The sequence below is a fragment of the Argiope bruennichi genome, chromosome 8, assembly GCF_947563725.1.
Source record: "Argiope bruennichi chromosome 8, qqArgBrue1.1, whole genome shotgun sequence".
Classification (NCBI taxonomy): Eukaryota; Metazoa; Arthropoda; class Arachnida; order Araneae; family Araneidae; genus Argiope; species Argiope bruennichi.
In genome coordinates, this window is record NC_079158.1 from 98,126,393 (window position 1) to 98,137,775 (window position 11,383).

Consider the following 11,383-nt stretch of genomic DNA (forward strand, 5'->3'; position numbering starts at 1 on the left):
TTCTTCTGGCTGAAAGAAAAGGTGGAATCACTTTACTAAAAATCACGACATTGACGGATTCTTTTTTAAAATAAGATTAGAGGATTTACAGATTCCTGGAGTTTGCCAAGAGGGGATTATAATTATGGAAAGAAACAAAATCATAATTATGGCATATAAGTATTTATTTTTTAATATCGCTTTTTTACTTTCTTGCATGCGAATTATAGAATGGGCAATTATTGTAATAATCAAATAATTCGATCTCGATATTTTGATAGCTCTCCATGTTTTATATCATAAGTGCTATTATAGACATAGATGTACCGTATTGAACAAAATTTGGAATCATATCTGACTGTCTGTGAAAATAATAATTAAAGAGCAACATTACCTAAACAAAATAAATTTTGTAAATGTTTTTTACATCAAAATTAAAGATTGTTATCAAATTTTGGTTGAAATTTATCAAATTGAATTTTCTCTATTCGACTACCTCGTTCATATGATCACAATAACCGAAAAATGTAAAGAATATAAATGAATGAAATCTGGATTATTATTTAATCATTAGAATAATAGATCTATACCACATTTTGAACTAAATCTATCGACAGTTAGGCTATCTATTCAAATGTACATAAATGCAACAATTCGGTAAATGAAATAGATCAAAGAATTTCGGTAAATGATATTTACATCAAAATTGCAGATGTGTGTCGAATTTCGAACGAAATCATCAAAGAGTAGATTGTATTTAGATTGTAGAGTAGACTGTAGATTAGATTGTAATTTAGATTGTAGATTGTAGAAAGATTAGTATTTAATCATTAAAATAATAGACCCATACCAAATTTTGATCCAAATCCATCAGTAGTTAGATTGTCGGCTCATATGTACATGAATACAATAATTCAATAATACAATGAGATAGATCAGAGAATTTCGGTAAATGATATTTGCGTCAAAATTGCAGATGTGTGTCGTATTTCGAACGAAATCATCAAAGAGTAGATTGTATTTAGATTGTAGAGTAGACTGTAGATTAGATTGTAATTTAGATTGTAGATTGTAGAAAGATTAGTATTTAATCATTAAAATAATAGATCCATGCCAAATTTTGATCCAAATCCATCGGTAGTTAGATTGTCTGTTGATATGTACATGAATACAATAATTCAATAATACAATGAGATAGATCAGAGAATTTCGGTAAATGATATTTACATCAAAATTGCAGATGTGTGTCAAATTTTGGACAAAATCATCTAAGGGTAAATTGTTGGTCTGTTTTTCTATTCATGTAACATAAACACAATTTCTCAAAAAAAAAAAAAAAGCTACGAGTTAGACAAGAAAAGTTTTGTATGTAGTTTTAACATAAAAATTATAAACCTGTATCAAATTATAAACCCAAATAATAAAATCTATCCACAGGAACCAGAAAAATACGCTCTCGTTCTTACAATTCCGTCGTATATTCACCATATGACGGTGTTAATCACAGAATTCGCTCTATTGTGGAAGTTTACAAGAAAAATGAGGAGAGACTGTTTTCGCTGGCTGTGTTGTATGCAGAATTTTTCAATGGTCTCTGAAGTTATGAGTTGTTATCAGATGAGAAGGATGACTCCTGATACAGCCACAACTGTATCAAAATTTCAAACTAATTCAGTATGAGAATGCATTTATGCCACTGAATTTAACGTGAACCAAGTTTACATATACATTGATTTGTGCTTTGGAAAGTAACATATTGAGCATATAAGTCTCTTATTTCACCGTCTGTGATTCATAAAGATTGTTGCCATGCAATTTGCTTATAAGTTTTGGCATCATCTTTCCAGCTGAAGATTTCACTTTCAGCACTTTGAAATTATTCCAGTTTTTAATATAAATAAAAGTCGTGGATATATATGCATGTTACGCATATTCTTTTAAACTATTTGACCAAATTCAATCTAATGTTGCACACATGCAATGTAAGAGAAGAAAAAGATTTTTTAAAGCACAAATGTTAATTAAATATTCAATTAACTGAAAATTAAGTGAAATTTTGCAGTTTTTGAGCAGTGATTTCGGAATAATTTATTCCAAAAGGAATATTATTTATATCATCTTAAAATTCAAAATGTTATCTTTTCAATTACAGTAGTTTCAATTCCTTACAAATTTTAATTCAATTTCTATGATTTTTTAAAAAAAAGTTTAATAAATGATGCAGACAGTTTTGAATTAAGAAAATTTAAAGATATATTCTATTACTTGGAAACAGTAAAAATCTGAACTACTTTATTTTTATTTTTTAATAATTATATTAAATAGATACATTCCTTATACAAAAATTACCTATTGAAATTGTTTTCATGACATGACTTCAGGGAAATTTTTGCTGATCTTTCTTGATCATAACCCTTAGAACCAAATCTATGTTCCTTTCAAAAGTTTATAAGTACGTATGTGTGTGTGCGGACTCGTGTATAGCGCTTTTCCCATGTTACTATGTGATCATAATAACTAAAATAATTTTGAGAATATTAGAGTAATTCAGAGGAGAAAGAATTCGTAAATGGCTCATCCAGTTGAGCAGGGATGGAAGTTTTTATTTCCCCGTTTCTTCTTTGGGATTGATAATTGAAAAATAAAAATCAAATTAAGCGAAATAAAGTCTTATTAAAACGAAAGTTTTAATGAGGCTCAAATTAAAAGTTTTTCAATTGTTGCAATTGTTTAGAAGTTAGGGGTTAAAAAATGATTTTCAATTCCTAACTTTGGCTATTTTTAACATGATCTAAATTGCCAATTTTTACAAAAAAAAAAAAAAAAAAAACTCTCTAGTGAGAGTGGTTTTTCCAAAACTTTATTGCGTACTCTTAAATACATTTGTTAAGTCAAAGAATGCATTGCATGACACTGGCGTACAATAGTTGCGATATATTAACTCTTAGCGTGAATTTGGCATTTTTACTGAGACATTATTTGGCGATAACAACACGATAACGATCCCGTAATGCGGATAATGATACCTAAAAGTCGAATTGACATGTTTTTTTCAACTGATCGAAACAAAAATTTGACATCAAACTGTACTTGTAGTCCCAAAATCAGATATCAAATTTGATATATTTAAGTCACTGCGTTTTTTAACTCTCGCGTTTACATGTTTCTGGAAGTACAGACAGACAATCAACCCGTTGTTGGTTTCAGCTCAAAATTTGACAGATGTCTACACTATAGATATTAAATCTGTGTACCGAATGTTATCTGTCTAGCTCTATACGTTTTGTAATTATCTTCTTAACTTATATTCAAACAGCCGAATAGACGGATTTTTGATGTAGAGACCGTATACCAAATTTCAACCGTCTAGTGCAAAGCGTTTTTGAGTTATCTTTATCACAGATGGACGAACACTTTCTAAAAATGTGTTTTTCGAACTCAAGAAAATCTAAAACGTGGATATTGTCAAAACCACGAGTTTAATTTTTTGACGATTATTATACTTTCTCTATGCTACGCATGTTAAAAAGTAAAAATACTTCTACGCTTTTTTTTCTTTCCTTATATTGAAATTGCTTCAATGCTCGTGGATTAAAATTTAATAATTTGAGGAAAAGTAATTAAATGAAAACCAGAGGTACTGATCTCCACTAAACTTTCCCGCATAATCTCTCTTATTCTCCACACCCCAGAAAAAAATTATGAACTTTTACGTAAGAGAAAGACAGAGATTGGCATACAATAATTTTAAATTATTAAATTTTAACGTGATTTTAGTATTTTTGCTGAATTAATAGTGTGATCCTTGGAGAAATTTTTAGCGATCAATTCTTGGTATGTGGATAACAGTATCCGATAATCAAATTTGTGTTTCAGAGATGTTTTTCCCCAATTGATTGAAGTCAAAATATAATTCAGAGCCGCAAGTGTAATCACAAAATCATACGCCAAATTTGATATAGTTATGTCATTGAGTTTTGGAATTATCGTGTTTGCATGCTTTTGAAGATACAAACTAACAGACGTTCAACCCCTTATTGGTTTTGGCTCAAAATTTGATAGGCTATAAATCGATATACCTAATTTTACCCGTCTGTCTTTACTCATTTTGTAGTTATATGTAATATTGTATTCGAACAGCCAGTCAGACAGACTTCCTCTGAATAGTTTTGCTCAAAATTTGAAAAATAGCTACAAACTTAGAGAAAAGACTACTTACCAAATTTCATTCATCTAGCTCAATGCGTTTTTGAGTTATCTTTTTCACTGACAGGCGGACATTTTTCAATGATGCGCCGTCTGTCGAACTCAGAAAGTTCTAAAACCTTGAGATTCGTCAAAATCGAAGAATCGTCAAGTCGTCGAGTTCGAATTTCTTTGACGATGGCAATACTTTCTTTACACTACGTATACGAGAAAGTACTAATAGAACTGGGAGATTTACTGGCAACATTTTGTGAAAATGGTCAGCTGTAGAAAATATAAAAAGCTATACGCATTTAATTCATTTGAATGTATTATATTATAATTTTTTAATTTTTGAAGCGAGCATATGAGTGTATTTGTTTTGTCTTTATTTCAACTTTTTAAATTAATTTTCTAAAGTTGCATTTTCCTTGAGACAGCATAAATAAAAGCGAAATATCAGTCACTCACTGATCACAAAAATCTCCTTAATCATTAGGACTAGACATTTAAAACTTCGTAGGTGATTTTTCTTGCATAGTTATCTTCTTCAGATATGATTAAATATTGATGAAAAAGTTAATAAATATTTTATTATCCCAGTAAAATGCTTATTCAGTTACCTTGCCAAAGTTACCATTCAGTTACTTTGTTGTTCAGGTTTTGATTATATTTTGTAATATTTATTATATGCAGAATTTTTATATAATATTACATATTTTGCACAACAAATAAGAATTTTGTTATTTAAATATATTTTTTTAAATGGCTTTCTTTCATCCGAAACTTGAGTCAAATTAGCGGTATTCTGGTGTTATGTTCACCGCATTAATGAGATCAATAAAAAAGATAGATACTGTATTTAGAGAGAGAGAGAGACAGTTGTTATAGCCTTGACACAAATATACTAAGAAAAAACAGGTTATACATTCGCTTTTATTTCAGTTAATAATTAAGTTTGAAATATTTCAAAGTGCAGAAGATAAAATTTTAATCCCAATGTTAATTAAGAAAAGCAGACGATATTTTCTTCTCGATATGATTTCAAAATCAAACGATAAATTCTTAATTTGTATCAGAGAACATTATTCTCATAAGTTAATTAAAAAATGGATAACTAACGCAAACGATAAATATTATGCAGACGATAAACTTTTAGTTCTTTCCGACTGATGTAATCTTTTGACATTTGTTCTAGAAACTTTTTTCAATAAACCACAGAGAAAGAGACATGTTCTTCTCTGTGACATAAATTTTAAAACAAACACGTTCGTATTTTATTTTTTAAATACTTGTTAGCTTATTATGACGTCTGTGACATAAACTTTAAAACAAACATGTTTGTGTTTTACTTTTTAAATACTTGTTAACTTAATATTCTTATTTATTTTGCAATAAAATACTGAATTTTGCAATAGAAATAAATCCATTATTTATGCTTGTTTCAATATGCAATATTGCATTATTTCTAAATAAGTATTAAAAAGAATTTGAAAACATTTACTTAGATTAAAGAGAATTTACCCTGTTCTTCCAACATGCCTAGAAAATTTTTTTTTTAATATTTTAGGCAACATTTTTTATGTCTCAAAAAGAAATTCTAAAATGCATTTACTAAAAATAAAATTGAAGACGATTGAAAGACTTTATACATTATTATGTATAATATAATCTGAGCTTTTAGAAGAAAAAAATCTACTAAAAAAGTGTCTACTTAGGGGTGTGTTGAATTTCCATAGAGTGCTAATATTAAATACAATCTTAATTCTTCACATATGATAGATAATTAAAATTTTACTCATATGTTAAAATATAAATAATAAGCCAATTTTTGTCAATTACTTCGTAAGTAGTTGAATTGATCGGGGAAGAATTTTTAAACCTTTAATTAGTATTCTTATTAAAAATTAAATGAAATGTTGACATGTTTCTTAAATAGATTCGAAGCCTATTATTGCATATAAATTATCTTTATATTATTTTAAAATTCAAAAAATTGTTTCTCCATTATAATCAGTTCTATTTCCGTAGAAGTTTTTTTTTTCCTAATTTTAATAAATGTTTAAAAATCTTTTAAAGCATATTTTACAACAATACAGTCCATTGTTTAGTTTACTGCATATACACTCATAATCGTTGTAATGATATTAAACACTTTTGCCTGTTTACTATAATTAATGATAAAATTTTAAAAATAATATAAAGGTATACAAAATATTGTCGTATCGTTCTAAATATTTCGGACTAGATGTTTCTTCTCTCCATTAAATCTTCTTTAAATTTTATAAATTGTGCATATAACAGCATTTTAAAAATCTGTTGTTAATTCTCCTACATTCTCTTACATACTTATAGCTTCCAGAAAATTGGAAGAGGAAATGTTGGTGGGAGTGAAATTTTCTTTTCCTTTCATCTCGAGGAAAACTGAATCTACTTTCAGTTTGTTGACAGGAAATATTATTTTAATAGATTTTTGATCCACTGACATTCTAAAGAACATTAAAATGAAAACTATATTTAATGGCAAATTAAGTTAAAGCGCGAGAATATCTATGGGATGTGTCATTGTTAAATAATACAGAAAATTGGTACAGATTTAGTTCTAAAAATCTTGCAAGATATTTCAAGAAATAAAACTTTATATTTTAAGTTAAAGTTGCTTAAATTTATTCTGTTCTATATTCTATATTGTTACGAACGATAATCAGTATTAACGGTTTATCTTTAACAGATTTTAGGATCAAGGTTTGAACAAGACAAAGTATCAACATCCGTCAAATTGAAGACTCAGAGTGACCATTGAATGATCTAAAATCATCCAAAATAATAATATATAAAGATAAATAACTCAGCCAGTTTTAATAACAGAAGAACGTAGTTGAGCTTTTGAATTATCATGATCATACATGTACATAAATCATTACATTTTTCCACTGTTTTTATAGTATGACAATTTTTTTAAATTTAGAAATATTTAGAACTTTTTCTACACAAGCAAAGTCTATTGTTGAATGAAATGTCTTAAAAATTATCCATTTACGATCATTGAAGACACATTGCATTTAATTTGAGAAAATAAACTATAATTATTATTCTTTTTCAATTTTTAGTTTCAACTTCGGAATGATCTGAATTTATATTTTTAGATTTCCAGGACAAATAAAAAAAAAATCAAGTAACAAATGGATTTGAATCAATGAAATCAATGAATTTGAATCAATGAAATCAATGAAATGAAATCAATGAATTTGAATCAATGAAATCAATGAAATGAAATCAATGAATTTGAATCAATGAAATCAATGAAATGAAATCAATGAATTTGAATCAATGAAATCAATGAAATGAATCAATGAAATCAATGAATTTGAATCAATGAAATCAATGAATTTGAATCAATGAAATTTGAATCAAAAAGTTCCAATTTACGAATAGTTTTAAAGATAAGTTCTCCTTCAAAGTAAAGTACATTGCTCCTAAAATTCATGTAAGCAGTTTCACCGTCTGTTATAACTTTTAATTTCTCTCCAAATTATTCAAAATAAATTCGATTTATAGACGACATTTTGTTATTAAACCAGCCACGACTAGTGACCAGCTCCTGGGACCAAGAATTTCTTAACAAAGTATTTTTAAGTATCAAATTCTGACATACATTAAAAAAAATTATTATTTTAATAGATTAATATATGCTTTGATTATTTTGTACTTGCACACTTCTAATGGAATCGAATCCAGTGATATAATAGCAATATCAAAAGCGGTATTTCAATCAATTTTCTAATTGAAGGCTGTTTCCTGTAGTAATGTAATATAATTTCATTATTTGATGCATGCTGTGCATATAGTTAAAGAAATTTTTATTATTTAATTTTCAATAACGGAAAAACATCACGTGATTCAATATTTGATGAAAGAATGAAAACGACTTGGATTCATTATAAGAATTAAAACTTTTATTAGAAATCATGCAAAAAATATTATTCAAAAAATGCAAGAATTTAGGAAAAAAATTACAGGACAATTAAATTAATAATTCTAAGAAGACAAAATTTTAAATTTTAAAATGACTTAAAATTTAGTTTTTTCCAATGATATTTCGGGAGTTATTTCGAATTTACGTTAGAAGTTTAATGAAAACTCTAATGAAAATTTCGAAAAATCGTTCCGAGATGTAATTTCTAAGTTTTAAAAGTTTACTTTGCCAAATTTGGTAGTTTTAGAACATACGCGCATATTCAACTTTTCAGAATTATTAATACCGATTACTAGGAAATACATGGAATTAGAAAAAGAATTGGAACTCCAAATATCCGAATTAAAGATTCCATTTTACCAACAATTTTAATTATCTTTTTAACAAAGCAAGTTAATTCTAAAAGCCTTTTGTTGTAATTAGCCCTTTTATCATTTACCATAATTATATTTTTGACTTCGAAATCAACAAAATAAATTAGAACTATAGGCGATATTATATTATTTCGCTGACAGTCGATTCAAGGGATTAACGAAAACTACTAATTTGAATTAAGATGTTTGAATTTGCCATGCGTTATTTTACCGACAATTTTAGCGATACGTATTTATTTAAAATAAATCACTCTTAAAACATATCCATTTGTAATTAGTATCTCAACAGTAAATATAAATTTTAATTTTTGATTCGGACTAATCAAAATATATTTGAATTATAGACAAAATTTACTAACTATTTTTGACAACCAACTGGTTCTTCGAGAATATTGATTCCATTTACTTTCAATTAATTCTTATATCCATAACTTGCCTCTCATAATTCCCTCAAAGAAAAAACAATTAGATATTAAAATTGCGTTAAATAATCTTACATTTGTTCTATTACCAATGAATATGAACCATCCTAATATAATCAAGTCCATAAACTTATTTTTAGGATAATGTATCTTTTAACTTCCTCAGTACTACAACTTCTTATTTCTCATATAAGCTATGGAGATATTAAACAGAATTCTTCTGTTTTAATTTTCAACAATAGACAAAACTCATGCAATTAAATATTTGATGAAACAAAAAAATTTGAATTTCATGGCAGCAATATAATTTACTATTAAAAATCTCAAAAAAATATTTTTAAAAAATTAATAAAATTTAGACCGAAATTCAGCATTTAAATTGGCATCATTAAAAAGACAATCGTTTAAATTTTAACCATTTGGAGAAATTATTATTGAGCAATAATATTTTCAGAAGTTATGATAAAAAAAAGTACCAAAATTTAGCTTAATTTGAAATTAATTAAAATTTCAAAACAGATCGTTCCGTGGTGCATATTTCCACCTACCAAAGTATATTTGTATTAAATTTGGTAGTTCTAGAGCTAACTGTCTATTTTGTGGGGTACAAACATATACATTCATATTTATTGATAGAGATAGAAATTAAACGAAAATTCAAAGAATTAGAGAAAAAAAAATCGAGTTTGGAACATTTGAGTTAGTAATATTTACCTATAGTCTCGATTCTTTAAAATTACTTAAAATAAATCATATACTTCTAAAAGGAATCTAATTATCATCAATCCCTTTAATAAATAAATTTTATCTTCAAATAAAAAAAATTAAATTCGAATTACGGACAACTCTTTATAAATAAGTGTACAAGAATAATTCGAGGTTAAAACGTTAAAATTTACCATAATCCGCTTTACCAACAGAAAATTTTCCTTGTAACAAAGCATATTACTTCTAAAAAATATCTAATCGCAATATGTTCCTTTATCATTTATCATAAGTTTTTATCTTGTCTTCAAATTAACCTAAATAAATTCGAGTTAATGACTGTATTTTATTTTTATGTTATTAAGAAATTCACAGAACTGAAGAACATATTCCAATTTAAAAATTCAGATTATTCACTTACCACTTTATCAATGTTTTTCAGTTACATATTTCTTGAAACAAAGCATAGTACTAAAATGTGTCTAATTGTAATTAGTTCCTCTATCATAAATTTTAATTTTATGTTCGAATCAATTGGAATTATTGACTATTTTATATTATTAATAAGTTCTAAGAATTAGAGAGCAAATTCCAATTTAGAACGATGAAAATAGCCACTTGCCACTTTACCAAAATTTTTAATGTTACAAATTTCTTGAAACATACTCTTAAAATGTATCTAACTGTAATCTACCTTAAATTTTAATTCGAATTAATCAAATTAATTAAGAATTATTCATTATATTTTATTAAGAAATTCAAAAAATTAAAGAACAAATTCTAATTTAAAACGTTCAAATTAGCAATTTACCAACAATTTTAATGCACATACTTTTTAAAACAAGGTACTTTACTCCTAAAAGTATCTAATTGTGATTAATTTCAATGCCACCCGTTCTTATAAAATGTTAGAAAAACTTCCAGCAAGCGTTAAAGGACACTGTATCCGTTTTGTTAATGAAAAAACAGGGAAGATAAACACTCACGTGGGCGTCCGATACTGGCAGGAAGCTGACCAAGAGAGCCATGGGTGTGGAGGTGCAGTTCCAACTGTCTCCCTTGAGGTACTGCCTCCAAATGTCGTCTGTTGACGGACAAACACCCATGGTGGAGAAAAGGGAGGAGGAGGCAGATGAAAATTGCTTTTAGCGCCCTTCTTTTGTGCTAAAGTAACCGCTCGACTGAACTGAATATTTAAACATCTTGGACATGAGAAGGCGCAAACAGTGTAGAAAATGAGAGGGATCGTTTTCATCCATTTGTTTCTCACATGCCCTTTCTTTTTTCTGAGTTTTTATGATGATGTTGAGGCAACTTGTCACAATGTTTCTAAAAGTTATGCCACATTTTATTAATTATGTGTTTTGTTTTAGCTTTAGTCTTATACAGGCCGCCTTTGGCGACCAGTTGATTCGCCCAGTTTATCTACTTTTTCGGTTGTTAAATGATTGATTTTTTATTCGATACGATTGGAAAACATGAATTCAATTAATATACTGCAATTTAGAAAGTATATATATTCTGAAATAAAAGCGGAAGTGAAAATCCTACTGACTGAGTTAATGACTGCTAAAAATACGCGATTGAATGTTTTGATGTATAGTTTGAATTCCTTCATAACATTCAAAAACAATTTTTCAGATAATGTATCAAATAGAATTAAAAATAATATTTCTTTTAAAGAGGAAATTGTGCAGAAATGAAATGAAGGTCATTAAAATACAATTGATTTATAAAAATGG

The 11,383-nt window shown here is 27.3% G+C and overlaps 1 protein-coding gene across 1 annotated transcript in view; it reads right to left on the bottom strand.

Moving 5' to 3' along the window:
- LOC129981685 (transmembrane inner ear expressed protein-like) overlaps positions 1–10,695 on the bottom strand; it is a 28,280-nt gene extending 17,585 nt beyond the window's left edge. Inside the window, exon 1 of the mRNA XM_056092624.1 lies at positions 10,628–10,695. Coding sequence (XP_055948599.1) covers positions 10,628–10,669 — 42 coding nt within the window. The 5' untranslated portion in view covers positions 10,670–10,695. The remainder of the gene's footprint in view (positions 1–10,627) is intronic.
- Positions 10,696–11,383: the final 688 nt, after the last annotated feature.